General features: G+C 35.0%; 1 protein-coding gene across 7 annotated transcripts in view; it reads right to left on the bottom strand.

Moving 5' to 3' along the window:
* SLC10A7 (solute carrier family 10 member 7) overlaps positions 1–16,928 on the bottom strand; it is a 277,847-nt gene that overhangs the window by 170,334 nt on the left and 90,585 nt on the right. For 6 of the 7 annotated variants that reach the window (XM_023227260.1, XM_023227265.1, XM_023227264.1 and 3 more), the window contains exon 5: positions 11,223–11,261. In XM_023227260.1, the coding sequence (XP_023083028.1) occupies positions 11,223–11,261 (39 nt within the window). Of the gene's footprint in view, positions 1–10,084; positions 11,262–16,928 lie in introns of those variants that run through there. The other variant, XM_023227284.1, reaches the window with a different exon arrangement.

The raw sequence follows: 16,928 nt of genomic DNA, 5'->3' as shown, positions 1-16,928 counted from the left end.
CAGAAAATAACTGCTTACAGGAGACTTGGCTGAATAATAAAAGACCAAACTATAAATCTTGAACTATAGACCAACTACTGTTATAAGGTAAAACTACAAACACAGAGAACATTTTTAATTATTCTGCTTATTAAAAATATCACCAAAAAAAAGCTACTCAGGAAAAGGAAACAAGCGTAGGGTTCTAGCAAAAAAGAAAGCTGTAAGCTCAGAGTATAACCATCTCTGGGCACACAGAATATGAATCAATGTTACTCGAGATAACACTAGTTACTCCAGTTACTCATAGTCTAGAAGATTTGTGGTGCTTTGACTCTAATTTCCAAATTCCAAGTAGAATTTTTTCCCCTGATCAGTACAGTTCGTTCAATTACCAAAAGTTAAAATCAAGTTTATCAAGGCTCTTAAGATTATGAATTTTGTTTTTTTAAAGTCCTCCATTATCTTAAATTATACTAAGAAAGTTATTCACCTTGGTTCATAGTCCTCCAAATAAGAATATTTTACTATTAATTTGTGTGAACATTTGGAAATCAAATTGATATAAAAATGAGGTTTCTGGCCGGGCGCGGTGGCTCAAGCCTGTAATCCCAGCACTTTGGGAGGCCGAGACGGGCGGATCACAAGGTCAGGAGATCGAGACCATCCTGGCTAACACAGTGAAACCCCGTCTCTACTAAAATACAAAAAAAACTAGCAGGGCGAGATGGCGGGCGCCTGTAGTCCCAGCTACTCGGGAGGCTGAGGCAGAAGAATGGCGTGAACCCGGGAGACGGAGCTTGCAGTGAGCTGAGATCCGGCCACTGCACTCTAGCCTGGGCGACAGAGCGAGACTCCGTCTCAAAAAAAAATGAGGTTACTATAATTTTCCCTTATTCTTTTATTTCCATCCCCATTTCATATTTTGAATAAACAATTATATCTTAAGTAACTGCGTTAATGTCATGTGTGATATCCTAAGATAGAAAAACAATTTTTAACAGTCATGAATACTGATCCAATTATTTTCAGGGACAGGCATATATATCACTATGTAGATGTAAGAATAACACTATGAGGCTGGATTTACAGGGCAAGAAAATCACAATGGGGAAAGCAATAAACAGAAATTGACTTCTTTAACCAGTGATACCATAATCAGGTGAAGCACTTTCAATCTATTATTTCTTTTTATAAAACCCCGTATGATGGGCTTTGCTTTTCAACAGTATTAAATATTCATTTTGATTATAAAACTAAAAGAAAATACGCATGAATTTTTACCTGACATTGTGATAGGAAAAAACTTCATACATATAAACGCAATGAAAAAATCCATAAAGGAAAAAATGGACAAATGTGACAGGCACAAAATCCTTACAACTCTAGAACCATACGCAAAGTAATGAACATCAAACAGTACACTAAACTATATACAAACATTAATCCAAAATGGGTCATAAGACTAAATGTAAAAACAAAAACTAAAACTTACAGAAGAAAACATAAGAGAAAAATCTTTGTAACAAACAAGGATTTCTTATATAGGATACAAAAAACCTGAGTCACAAAAGAAAAAAAAAAGACAAACTAGATTTATCAAAAATTTTGAATTTCTGCTATTTGAAAGTTACTGGTAAGAAAATGAAAAGATGAACTACAGACTGGGAAAAAAATCACTTATAAAACATACATCTGATAAATGACTGGTGTCCAAAACAAACTTAAAAACTTGCACCTAATTATAAGAAAACAACCTAATAAATAACATGGGCAAGAGATTTGAATACACAGGCCACCAAAGAAGATACACAGATGGCAAATAAGCACACAAAAAAATGTTCAACATCATTAGCAGTTAGGGAAATACAAATTAAAGCTTTGATGACATACGACCACACACCTATTAGAATGGCTAAAATAAAAAATATTGCGAATGTCAAGGGATGGCAAGGTTGTGGAGTAACTGGACTACTTATACATTCCTGCTGGGAATGTAAAATGGTACAATCACTTTGGGAAAGAGTTTGGTGGTTACTTATAATGTTAAAATATACTCACTATATGACTCAGCATAGATATTTCCCCAAGAGAAATAAAAACATATATATCTATATAAGAACCTGTACACAAATATTTATAGCAACTCTATTTAAAATTATCATCCAGGAAAACAACCAGAAGTTCATCAACTGGTAAATTTATGAACAATGTAATACTACTTAGCAATAAAAAGAAATTAACTGCTGATATATACAACATAGATGAATCACAAAAGTGTATGCTAAGTGATAGAAACTATACTCAAAAAGCATATATGGTGTGATTCCATTTAGATGACTTTCTAGAAAAAGGCAAAAGTATAGAGAAAGGAAAAAAATTCTGTGGCTGCCAGAGACTGAGGATAAGGGAGAGGACTGACTCCAAAGGGCAAGAAGAAACTTTCTAGGTGGTGAGTATTCTCCAAAAATAATAGGGAAAGAATAAACACTCTATCCAAAAAAATTATAGATTATATTATGCATTATATAAAACAAAATCAAGTTGTCATAGTAGAAATAAGAATATGAGAAAATACTCACATACATAAAGGGAGAAGGCAGAAAATAAGATTGACTACACAATATATACCACTTTTGTAACTACATCTATATAATACACAGGACATAAACCAAAATGCTGATTCGTTATAGCTAGGTGAGTATATCTGTATTTTTCATACATTCTATAATAAACTTATATTAAAATTACAGTAGTTTTTTGAAAGTTATTTTTTAACACATTGTCCCCACCAAGTGGACATGGTAAAGTATCTTTCTAAGTCAGCTTTTGGTATATTTAAAAATTGAATCTGGTATCTGACAAATTGCACTTTCAAAACATCTAAATTGGTAAATACAAACCTCATGATAAAAATTCAGTTTTCTTTGGAGTTGTAACAAAAAGTGGCAGTTTTAAAAGCAATAATTGAGATAACTTACTGCATGACTTGAAGTTGTTTTGTTTGTTTTTTGTTTTTGTTTTGAGATGGAGTCTTGCTCTGTCACCCAGGTTAGAGTGCAGTGGCATGATCTCTGCTCACTGCAACCTCCGCCTCCCGGGTCCAAGCGATTCTCCTGCCTCAGCCTCCTGAGTAGCTGGGATTACAGGCGTGTGACACCATGCCTGGCTAATTTTTGTATTTTTAGTAGAGACAGGGTTTCACCATGTTGTTCAGGCTGGTCTCAAACTCCTGACCTCGTGATCCACTAGCCTTGGCCTCCCAAAGTCCTGGGATTATAGGCGTGAGCCACTGCGCTCACCTACTTGAAGTTTTATAGTAAAATAAGTGTTCTCAAACTGTATGGTATAGTTACCTGGAGGAAATTCAGAATTAGGATGTCTGTGCAATCACACTAGGAAAAACAGCATTTAAATTCAGGAATTTTAAGCAAATTGAGGGCAAGAATCATATTTTTTAATTATTTTTTCAGTTCTAGAAGCTGGCCCAGAGCTGAGCACATAGTAGGAAGTCCACAAATGTTTCATTTTAAAAGTTAATATAAGATCAAACAGCAACATCCAGTAAATCTAGGCTTAAAAAATGATTTTTTAAATTTCAAACAAAAATCTGCCATTTCCAATAATACAGACTATTGTTTTTTAGAAATGCTAAATGTTTACTTGAAATCCTGAGTCCATGATGAAGTTTGGAGGTCTAACACTGCTTTCACTGCAGGGACCAACAATTAAAGGGAAGATTATCTTTGGTTGATAGAACCAAGTTTATACAGTTTATGCATCCTCTATTTTCCTCCTGCTTCTCTCCACATGGCCAGATTTATTTGGAATGGTAGTGGGGTCTGAGTCAATGAGGTATATTAATAATGGAACAAAACTTTTAAAAAGTTCTAAGAAAATATTTAACACTGTTTACTCCAACAGTCTCTCCCCACCACACACACACCCAATTAGGACTTGATATTCTCACTTTAAGAATCTGTAATGTAAATGAAGGCAAGAACCTTAATCGTTTGGCTCACCATACCATTATGCCAGACCCCCAAAATATTAGCTCAACAAATAGATTAACCATACAAAATTTTTAGTTTGAAGGAAAAATAAACAAAGAAATAAGAACTATTTGCCACATTATCATCAATTAGTACTTAATAAGCATCTCCTACTAAAGACCATAAACTAAGCAGTTCTGTAGTAGGCTGGATTCAAATTAAGGAAATTTAATTTTTATTTTAAACAACTGCTAGGATCATCTTTCTTAGGAGGTCCTTTACAAACCTCCTGAACCAGAATAATTTATATTTATTTATTTTACTCAAATGAGTAGAGCAGCAAATACTTTCCCAGTTTGGGACTGATGATGTTTTAAAAATTAATAAAAATTAAAATGAAAGTACATGGCATTTGTTAAAGGGTAATAAAATAACTCCAGTCAATTGGCTAGTTCTATACTAGTAGATTTCTTTAAACGGTAATGAAATCATTGCTTTAAAAAAATCCATCATTATTAAAATAAAAAAAAAAGTTGCCTCAGCCTCCACCAAAATTAGATTTGTAAGTTGCTGGTCATTCCTATAATTAAATCTGTGTCACAAATTTGCAAGAAAAATGATCACTGTGACTAATGCATTTACTTGCCACACAAGTCCTGCCAGACAGCATAGAACATTATGCTGCTAAAATAGAATAGGTACAGATTCTATACATTTTTATTAGGTAACAAAGACCATTTTTTATTTACAATGATTGTACTTCAGATAAGAGTTTGTTTTAAAAACAAACCCACATGCAGCTATCACTGGGTCTTCCTGACTGGAGCATTATGGCATATCTTTAACTCTGCAAATATGTTTGTCACTTTGGCACACATACCACTGTTTTTCTAGAGAGGTGTTATGTAAAAAATGATCTAGTGAAAGAAATGCAAACATGTTTAGGCTGCCAGAGTGCCTGATTCTAGGAGTTTCTTCATTTGACTTCTCCAAATAATTTTAATTCATTTCTTTGATGGCGTGATTGAGAAGTGACCTCAGAGAACGGTGTTTCCCAAAGTGTAAATGAAAACAAGATGACTCAAAGGACATGTGCACAGAGAATTAGTAATGCAACTTACTGTCTTTTCAACTCTCAATCCTTTGGATTGCAGAAGGAGAAAGTGCTTTGTTTGGTGCTGGTGCTAATTTCACCTTTTATCAAAAGAAGGGCAGGCATCAGATTCAGAGCCTTGAATAGCAGCAGAGGTTAGCTACAAATTAATAGTAGCTTTTTTTTCCATTGACTTAATTTCAGTTACCTTCTATTCACGACAAGATAGTTCTTTATTTATAGTGTTGATGTAAAGTTTTGGCTTGAAATCAATTTAAATTGAAAATGTGAGTCTTATTTAATAAACAGTATGCTGACATGGCAAAAGCTATAATGATGCCTGAATGCTGGAAAGCACTGCATTGAAGACAGTCTTCATTCCTGTCTTCTTTCTTAAATATTTTATTATTTTTTTCCCATATTTATGTTTTGTGTATTTGCTTCGGTATCTTGAAAAATGCCTTGAATCTAATGGACTCTGAGTATATGTGTGCTGATTTTCTATCCTATTTTCCTATATTGTACTACCTGCTAATTGAACCAATGGTATTTTTAAAACAAAAGTAGTCTGTTCTCAGCAATTCAGCTCTTATGATGTTCACTTGCTCAAACAGGTGATGATCAAATGAAATGCATAGCACAATGATGGGTTGCATTGTGCAAAGGTGGAAACCAACTTCCATTCATCTGAACACAGTTATTAATTTTAACACCCAGGATGGGCCATTTAAACTCTTGGTTTTATCCAGTTCTTCCCACTAAAAGATGAACTTGAAACAGCATCTATAAGACGGTACTGATACTGCTTAAATATTAAGTCGTTTGTTCTGGCATTTAAGTTTAATGAAAATAAAAACTTTTTTATAAACAAGCCATGAACTTTTGAGGTAAAACTAAGATACCAAGTGAACAATTTGGGTTGATTAAGATTTTAAGAAAATTAAGCACATGCACACACACACAAATTCAGCATAGTCTTCAATACTTTACAAAATAAGAGACCCCATAAACCATAAACTAACTATATCCTAGACTTAGGTGAAAGCAAACCAAATTAACAACTGAATCTTATCTAGTACCACCTTCAAGCCTCTTTGTTTAACATTTGAGATTCTTGATCTAATTTTTAAAAAGCATTGTTCCACAGCAATCAATGAGTAACAAAGATAATGGTGTTTCCTCTTTAACCATTCTAAATATTTCAGAAATTCTTACATTTATGTTACCATGAATTTCTCTAATGTTTTATAGCATAGTTGGAAACTCGATTTGTCATGATCATCTTTGTCATTCACTAGGGTTTCCTTTTAAGATCAGGAGTCACCAAAAACAATAAAATAGGCATGTATCATTGTACAGGAAAGGAAAAATTACAAGAAGGTGATAAACATACAAGTTATTATTATTAAAACATGGCTTTCGTGTTTGGGATTTCTTTTCTTTCAGCAGCTATAATAACATCAGTTAACTATTCAAATTTTTCTACAAAGCAGGAACCAGCCAAAGCAGAGGGAAGACAGAACAATTGGGTAAGGGAAGAAAAATATAAACTGGCTAGTTTTTCACTCCAAGGCAAGGAGTTCCTTTTCACCTTTGATCTGGCATGAAAAGAAAATTGTTCATCTTAGAATAGCTTCTGCTAGTTCCAGCAACGTGTATTTTAAAAGAGAAGAATTATGTGAAAGAAACCCATTTCTTGACACTTTAAATGAAGAGATTTAGAAAGTAAACAGTGACTCGTATAGATCTTTTTTAGACTAGATGTTTTGAATTTACAAGGATGATTTAACTTTCTGACTCTATGATGATGTTTCTGAAATTCTTATTAGTACATCTATGTTGCCATGAATTGTTCTAATGTTTATAATATCACTATTAAAAACTCAGTTTGGCATGAGCAGCTTGTCATTTATTAGCATTTCCCTTTAAGATTAGAAGTTACCAAAAATAATAAAATAGGCTGAGGAGTCTAAAAATAGCAAAGTTCTAAACGTTCCTTTTAAACTTTAACCTATAATTCTTAGAGACATGGAAACACTGAGTTCAGCCTCCAAATAAAAAATGCTAAGTTCTAACAAATCAAATTATATAAATTTAGTTTGGGGAATTTGTTTTCAACACAATTGAATCTTTTGAAATTAAAGAAAAAAAATTTCAATTAGAATTTTCCCAAAAGATGTCAGTATCTATTTTTAAAAAACCAACACCTTCTGATGAGGAGCAACATGTGAGTTGCCTGAACTTGAAGTAGAACTATATACATGTATATACATAAATTTTAATAGCATTTTAGTTATTCAGGGTGCTTTACTATCAAATTTTATTAAAATCTTATTAAGAGAGAAATCTCAAATCACTTACTATGTTCCACAATTATTATAAACTGAACGATTTAAATGAGAGGAGGAGATAATGACATTAACTTCTTAACTTAAAGCAATCCTCCATGGCATGATTTTAAAATATTTTCTTAGTCTCAAATTTATGTAAATTGAATTCACCTATCATTAGTTATTACCCACCTAGCTACATTAAAAACAATAACAAAAACAACAAAAACAGCTTTCTATAATAATTAGTTCCTAAAAAGACTGTTCAAATTAGACCTGGGACATTATTAAACTAGCTATAAATATCTACAGTATTTTATTTAGTATACCCAGATGCCTGAAAATCAACAAAAATGCTCTCAGAGTTCTTTCTTCAAATACTCTTCTAATAAAAGCCTTTCATTCAAAGATTTAAGGTAATCTGAAATAAATACCCTTTTCAGATTCTATTATGTTTGCACCACAGGAATGGTCACTCATAATCAGAGAATAATCAATGGATCAGGGTATTTTAGATCCTGCAGGGCTTAGTCAGAGATAACCAATTTCCTTATTTCATGGATATCCATAGTCACACACACATAAAAATTCAGGGCAGAGCTTGGACAAAAACCTAGATCTAACATTTAGCTCAAAGTTATTTCTTATCACATCATATAAACAGTTTATATAATTTATCCCACAAGTCCACAATTTAGGCACTATCATTGCCTCATTTAATATACATAGAGAAGCTTACATAGTTAGGCTAGTATTCAGTCAAGTAAGAATTTAAACCCAGTCTGGCTCCAGAAACCATACCACTACTCATAATCCTAAATTTTAAGAACAGGTGGATATTTTCCATTTATAGAGAAAATTCCCAAATAGCTGTAACAAGTACCATCCTTTAAGAATAATGAAATAAAAATATAAAGTTTACAATTTGGAATTTCACTCCTGTAAAATAAATCTTCTTCCTAATCCCAACTCAAGCACCAATTTCTCCCTGAAGCCTTCTCATGTCATTTAACTGAGATGAACGTCTTTCTTCAAATCTTTAATAATTGTTGTACATTGTTCATATGTAGAATGTACTAGCTGTCTCAATATCTATTTTCCTCTTCTTCCTTAGTAACAGAAATCTAATTTTCAGCTCTCAGTAAATTGCCATATTTCCCAACTTCAGTGGCTAGGAGTGATCATGTGACTGAGTTCTACAATAAGAAGCGCTAGTATTGTGGTGGAATTCCAGGAATGCTGTTCAAAGAAAGAAGACTCAAAAAGAGTTCTTTTTTCTTTTTCCTTTTTCTTTCTTTCTTTTTTTTTTTTTTTTTTTTTGAGACGGAGTCTTGCTCTTTCGCCCAGGCTGGAGTAGGGAGCTCTTTTTTCTATTCTCACTATTTTACCTTGCTATCCAGACGTTCTGGCTGGGGCTCCAGCAGCTATCTTGGATCATGAGGCAGCCTTGAGGAAGAAAACTGCATGCTGCAGATGGTGGAGGACACAGATAGGAGTCTTGGCCCATGATGAGACCATGAAGCCACTATACCATATTTGGACAGCTCCCTCCAAATGTTATATAATGGAAAAATAAATCTTAATCTTGTGTAAGTCACTATTAATATTTTTTTTTCTGTTAAGCCAAACCTAATTCTAACTGATACAGTTCACACATGTTTCATAATCCTAGGCTGTTGTAACTATGGTGAAGAGAGGAAAAAAAGATAGAGAATTATTTTTCTTACAACACTGGAGCAAAGCATACCTAATCATAATTTTCACTCTCGAACTCTCTCTGGTAATTTTCAACTTTGTGAAAGGAAAAGCAGGGGAAGGAACGGGAATAAAAAAAGTAAAACAACACTTCTGCCTTTTTGCCATTGCTCATGCCATTTCCTCTCCTTTCCTTTACCAGTTAAGTCCTGCCCATACCTCAAGGCCCAGCTCAGAGCAATCACTTCTGTCAAACCTGTGAATTTAGAGTGCATATTGTCTGTGCCATTTATTTGACAATCATATATCTCTAGTAACATCTTTCATATGGCTTGTTAACTTTTACATTGCACTTCTTTTTCTACATGTCATCTCCACAACCTAGTGGGACCCACCTTATATTTCTTTGCATTCTTCACAGACACTAGAAAACTACCTCTGTGTAGCAGGGAATCAATAAATACTTTTGATCGATTAACTGAATTAGGGTAAGAAAAAAAAGCAAAGAAAAGAAAAAGAGCAAAAGACTAAAAAGTGAGAATACACAGCTTCTTAGGAGTGAAAGAGCATAACACAAATCCCAAAGAACCACGAGCACAAGTTGTACTTTACTAGACCTTACCAAACAAGTGGGCCTGGTAAAACAAATATGATACGTTCATATAGTCAGTGCATGTCTCACACTATACTTAGTAAGCTTGTTCTCTGACAAAGGAATCATGTATTTTGTTTCAGTCACTCAGACAAAATTGTGTCAACTTTATTTTCTCAAAGTCTAGACATCTGAAAGACTAAGAGATCCAACTTAAGAAGCTATGTTTTGATAGTGGAGGTGTATGGTGCCAAATCATGTACCAAAATTGGCTTCCAGAAAGTTCATATTTTACAGATATTATTCTATTAAACAATTGTGACAACATATAGAATAATACTTGGACACATGAAATAATGACTTAAAATATTACTGAGTCTAAACTAAGCAATCCAAAAGATTATTTTTGTTAAACAGACTTTATTGTCTAAAACCCAGAAATAATACAGCATCGCAAAAAACATTACTGGCTCTATAAAAATAAGATATAGGCTATGCATATTTTTTGCGGATGCTACATCATTAAAAACTCTGTAAGGCTATGTGACACTAAAAGCTGTGTAGCACTATGTAGAATTAACACTATGTAACAACATGTTTAAAAGTTTTAACTACATTTAAATACAAACAATAATAATTAACACAGCATTTTAAACAGAGGTAATTGATATTTTACCTAGACTCATGAACTAGTTTATACATCACTTATTTTACTCTCAATTATTTGTAAATCACTGCACTACAAACCTGCTAATGAGTTATGCCCCCCAAAATACAAGATTCTAATTTACTTCAGGAATCTAACAAAGTTTTAAGGCACAAAAAATTTTAAATTAACAGAAAACTTAGTTTCTCAATCTTTCATAACACAAATTAAGTCTCTGTTACATCATTTATTTTAAAATAATGATTAAAAATGCTAAAACAACATCCTTATATTGGTTCTACTTATGAAAGCTGAACTACTTTTGAATCTTTATAGATAGATAGATAGATAGATAGATAGATAGATAGATAGATACATTTACTTGCAAATTACTCATTAGTCATATCTTCCTTTCAAATTTTCTTTCACATAGATTTCTCAGAAGCATCCAAGCCAGTAGTTTCTTTGACAGTGAAATGTACAAAATAAATGGCATGTCAACAAGTAAATTAGCATTCCCTTTCTGACCAGCTGGGTCATGTTTCCTTTTCAAAATCCTTAGTCCCATGACACAAAATAATAATAATCTAAAAGACCTCATCAAATGATCAATATATTGACATAACCTCTATAAGGAGACACATAGTGTTTTAATTGATTCCTTGAATTCATTAAATGGAATATTAAAACCCAAGCCTCCGAAACATATTGTAAGAGAACATTTGATTTATTTATTAACTAATTTTCTTCAGGGTATGGATACTGGCACATGAAAAGATTCAACAACTTTTATATTTAACCAAAAAGTAAAAGAAATCCAGCTTTCACTAAATCTTTCATATAAACAATATCACAGCAAAAGTTGTAATAGACAAGTTAAACCATGTTTACTTACCAAAAAACTTCCAAAGGCTGAATTAAATATTGCAGCTGCCTATAAAGAAAATAAATAGGGGGAAAAAACTTATTGAAAGTAAATAGGAATAATAAAGGCAGAGATTATCATTCTCCCTTCTCCCACTATTCAAAACCTTAAAACATTGACTCTATAAAGCAAAGTTAGTCATTGCTTCCAAAATTGCCAGTGGCCTATAGTTCACTGAGACAGATGAGCTACAGCTTAGGAATTCCTAAATAATGGGTCTGAAAAGCAGGCAGAAAACACTTGTCATGCCTTGAACCTATATGATGGTACCAAAAGAATCACTGACAATGCTAAATTGAGACCACGTTGTTATTGATTTTCCTACTAAATTTAAAACAATCAGGGGTTGATTTATTTATTAAAAAACATATATTACTGGGAGAAGGAAAAACAGAATTGCAAGACAAACATTAATTGCTCCCTGTCAGTGACACAGTCTTCAGAGCTACAATCACAAGGTAAGATCTGTTTCTATACATCACACATTAGAAATAAGAACAATGCTGTTAAGACCAGGAAAGTTATTACTGTACCATTAATTCTAAGGTAAAGAAAAGCAAGAAAAGCTCCAAATTGGTGTTCAAAATTCAAAGAAGAAATATTTGACTTTCTGCTTACCTAAATATCCACGGAATACACAGTAGATGTAACATAGCTCTTAATTTTAATTTAATCACTATATTCAGTGAAGCTATGCCAGAAGCTATGTGCAAGCTTCTCACATTACCCAAAAGGAAACAACTTGTATAACATCCAATTTGATAAAAAGAAAATAAGAAAGAAAAAATAATAAAAGAGGTAGAGAGAATCTATTTACATCTCCTGCACATCCAGAGCAGAATTAAATTAATCATCATGGACATTAGCAGCCACACTGCAGTAAAAAGAGGATATCAGTTTAGTAAGTTTGAATAAAGTCCAAAGCCAGGCTAAGAGCTGTAGCCGAAAATGCCTTCTGCTCCAGAAGAGGATGCAATGAGAGTGAATGGGTAATGAGATCCTTGGCTCCAGAGAGCTTAGCTCTCCTATTCCAGTTCATAATTAATTCAAAGCTTTGATAATTTCATTAGATTTCTCCTTTGCTGGCCCTATCAATAAAAGATGGCACTGGACCACAGCTCCTCTGTGGCATAAACACAGGCACAGGCACAGGCCAGGGAAACCTTTGCTTCCTGACAGGGACAATGGCATATGGTGTTCTGTGTTGTACAGGGAGCAGTGAAAAAAAGAAAAATCAGCTAAATAAAACATTACAGGTGACAATTGTAAACTATAGCAATATATTTAACACATCTTCCTGGAATTCCATTATGGATGATTACAGGAAAAAGTTTTATGTCTGGGGAAAAATAAGTAAAAGGGTATAAATAAATGAGTTGTGGTGACACCAACAGGGAACACTGGCCCTCCTTCCTACAAAAAATGTACCTTTCTCACAAACTATTTTTATATTTAGATCTTATTTTGTGCTTAAAAACGGAATTACTTCTTTTTAATAAAGGAAGGAGGGCTTCCGCCTTTGAGCCTCTCTCTTCTGAATTCCTTTATTTCTAGTCCCTTTCACTAAGCTTTTACTCAATAACTAGCGGTTTTGTCTAGCATTTGAGGAAACAAAGAATCATTCAAGGAAAAAAGATTCAGAAGTCAAAGTAAAATAACCATATATGACAAATAATATCATACTCACAAATAACTCATAAATACTCATAACTATATGAGTATATAACAACTACTACTCATAAGATCAAATCACCATACTCCTACCCTCTCTTGTTCTCTTCTTTAACGCAAATGCAAGAAATACATTTTATGTGAATTGACCTATGTTCCTGCCTCTTATAAAATGACAGTGATGGGATATCTTGGTACCCAAAGATGCTGCAGGTCAACTCATTCTTAGTTGTTTTCCAACAGTGGTGATGGACTTGAACTCAGTCGACTATACTGTCCTCCTGTGCAGTGAGCGCCGTCAATCTTTTGTGAAATGATTGATTAAGGTTCTGGGTACTCTGAAGACCGTGTGAAATCAGACACTGAAACCAAAGATCTTGTGCTCAACAGCAACTGATAATTAAGGTAATAGTTGGCTCAATTCTGTGGTTGCAGTCTATGAAACAACCATGATTTCCAGAGTTTCAACAAGTAACAATAAATATTTAGAGTATTTTATTGATATATAAAAGACATGCATGTATTTCGACTTAGGGAGGAATTCCCAGCTCCTTGGCATGGCGTCCAAGGCCCTCCATGAACAGGTTTCTATCCATCTCATTCCCTGCCTCAAATTTTACATTCCGACAACAATGAACTACTTGCAATTCCCCAAACTCATCATGCCATTTCTTACTCCCTGGCCTGAAATACCCTTCCCCCTCTTCTACCTAGGTAATTCTATTTTATTTTAATAACACAGCTTGGTCATCATCCTTCTGAGATGGGAGAGCTCCCTTGATCCCTTATGGGACTGGCGAAGGGAGTAGCTCATTTACTCAGCCGCCATGCTCAATCCTTTACAGGAGTGAGCACACAAGCAAATGGATGTGGAAACAGGCACAAAGGAACACTGGAACTGGCCAGTTGCTCCTGTCTGGCAGGAGCAGGGTGAGTTTGTGTTGCCCCGCAGCAGTGTCCAAGTGTGTTACAATGCTCTTTTAGCTCTGCCATCCAAGAGGAGGTGTCTGTGATCCTCGGAGCCCCAGAAGACATGTGTTACAATCAGTGTTCTTTTAGCATTTGCTATCCATGGATGGCTAGGTGTTAACTAGCTCAGTGGAGGGTCAGGTGACAGCCTTTTACACTCTGCCCTCTTGGTACCCAAGTTCTTGTCAGGTGTCCAGGAAAAATCAGGTCGCACAAGCAAATCAAAAGCTAGTAAATGTGGAGGACTTTGTTGAGCAGTGGAAGTGGCTCTCAGAGGGAAAGGGAGCTGGAAAGGGGGTGCAGTTGGACGATAATCTTCCCCTACAGTCTGTCCATCCCTAATCGAACTCCTCTCTGACCACAGTCTCTGATGTACAGCTGCTTCTCCTCTGGATGTTCGGACGCTTCTCTCTTCTCTCTTCTGTGTGTGTGTGTACGCCCGCATGTGCGCACACGTGCCCTGAATCTGGGGTTTGCAGTTCTCATGGGCACAGGGGGTGGGGCAGGCCAAAAGGCAGCATTCAGGTGGGAAAACAAGAATAGTTCTTACATTGGGCCATGGGTCCAGACTTGAGGGTGGAGGTCTTGCCAGGAACCCCATCCTCTTCTACCCAGTATTTCTCTGTCTCCTGGCCCTATTACTTCCAAGAGGCTTTCAATGACCTTCCCCCGACACACACACACACCTTAGCATACACACATATCTATACTTACAGATGGACTGAGTATCCCCACACCTGCTGGCAGAACATCCTGAGCCTATCTTTGCCACGGGACTTGTCCCACTGTATTGAAATGACCGGCTAGGCATGGTGACTCATGCCTGTAATCCCAGCACTTTGGGAGGGCAAGGTGGGCAGATCACTTGAGGTCAGGAGTTTGAGATCAGCCTGGCCAACATGGTGAAACCCTGTCTCTCCTAAAAATACAAAAATTAGCCAGACATGGTGGCAGATGCCTGTAATCCCCATGACTTGGGAGGCTGAAGCAGGAGAAATGCTTGAACCCAGGAGGTGGAGGTTGCAGTGAGTCGAGATTACACCACTGCTTTCCAGCCCGGATGATGGAGCAAGACCCTATCTCAGAAAAAATGGAATGACCTACTTACATGTCTCTCTCCCCTGGTCATGTAAGGAAGGAATTTAATGAAACTCATCCTAAGCACCCACTTGTTTATTACTCCTACTCACACCCTGACTCTGAAGTGGCCAGAAGTAGAAAGGGTGAGAAGGTTTATCTATCTATCTATCTATCTATCTATCTATCTATCTATCTATCTATCTGTAGTGAAACAGATCAGGCCCTTGTGTCCACTGGTACCATTTTAAAATTTTTATCATGTGTATAGATTCATTAATTAAAAAATATGAATTGCTGACACAAGTACGATTTCCTGAAATGTCCAAAGTCTTCATCTCCTACTGAGTTATTTTATGTGTTTGGCAGAATCCAAGACACAGAAGACTGGATCTGCCATCTGGTACCATAGCTAACCTATGACAGTAACAGGAGATCTAGACTTCAGACTCCCATCCATCCCATCCAATACAATAATTTCCTTCACATCATTTTCAAAACAGTATCTTGTTTTACTTCTCTTAAAACGCTTGAACCTTCCTATTATGATATAGTTATATAAAATATGTTTAATATAAATAATGTTTTCCGAGATCAGATGAGATTGGGCAAGTTCAGAGTAGTATGACTGTTGACCACAAATGACCAAAATTTAGCCACAATGCCTAGCTAGAATTTTTAAATTTTTTTGTAGGGACAGGGTTTCCTTATGTTGCCCAGGCTGGTCTTGAACTCCTGGACTCAAGCGATCCTCCCATCTCAGCCTCCTAAAGTATTGAGATTACAGGTGTGAGTCACCATACCCAGCTTAATTTTAAAATATAGCAGTTCTTTGGTTATTATCTCCTTTGTTAGAAAATATTTCAAAACCCATTCCTCCGCTAGAATGCTCCATTACAACAAGAATTTGTCTAATTCATTGAAAGAAATGAGTGAATGAACAAATACCTCTTGTGCTAACTGAATGTCCTACACAGTAATGTTTTTATTATTAACTCATAAAATCCCATTAGCAAAATGTATACCTTGGAGTAATCACATTTGGTAGATAATTAGATCAGCCCTAGCTTAAAAAAAAAAAAAAAGTTCATATTGAGAGTTTTTTTTTTAATATTGACTAGATTGACTTCCTTTATATTACACATTTGTAGATAATATATTGCTTTTGGTATCAACCCAATTATACCCAATATAAGATATTTTACTAATGTTCCATTATATATTATATGGCATGCCTTTATTAAACTATTTTGGAAAATTAAGCAAGTTCAATAATGAATTAATTACATCACAAACTACTTGCAATTATTTAAAACAAAGGTAAATTTCTAAAAAAAAAAAAAAAAAAAACCTAAGAAAATAAGGAAAAAGAGTTCTCTCATAAAAGCAAGCTCTTTGAAAGGGGATATAACCACTAACCCCACAGAAATACAAACTACCATCAGAGAATACTATAAACACCTCTATGCAAATAAACTAGAAAATCTAGAAGAAATGGATAATTTCCTGGACACTTACACTCTTCCAAGACTAAACCAGGAAGAAGTTGAATCCCTGAATAGACCAATAGCAGGCTCTGAAATTGAGGCAATAATTAATAGCCTACCAACCAAAAAAAGTCCAGGACCAGATGGATTCACAGCTGAATTCTACCAGAGGTACAAGAAGGAGCTGGTACCATTCCTTCTGAAACTATTACAATCAATAGAAAAAGAGGGAATCCTCCCTAACTCATTTTATGAGGCCAACATCATCCTGATACCAAACCCTGGCAGAGACACACACAAAAAAAGAGAATTTTAGACCAATATCCCTGATGAACATCGATGCAAAAATCCAAAATCCTCAATAAAATACTGGCAAACCGGATTCAGCAGCACATCAAAAAGCTTATCCACCATGATCAAGTGGACTTCATCCCTGGGATGCAAGGCTGGTTCAACATTCGCAAATCAATCA

Source organism: Piliocolobus tephrosceles, chromosome 3 (genome assembly GCF_002776525.5).
Source record: "Piliocolobus tephrosceles isolate RC106 chromosome 3, ASM277652v3, whole genome shotgun sequence".
NCBI lineage: Eukaryota > Metazoa > Chordata > Mammalia > Primates > Cercopithecidae > Piliocolobus > Piliocolobus tephrosceles.
This window is presented reverse-complemented; position numbering and strand designations above follow the sequence as displayed.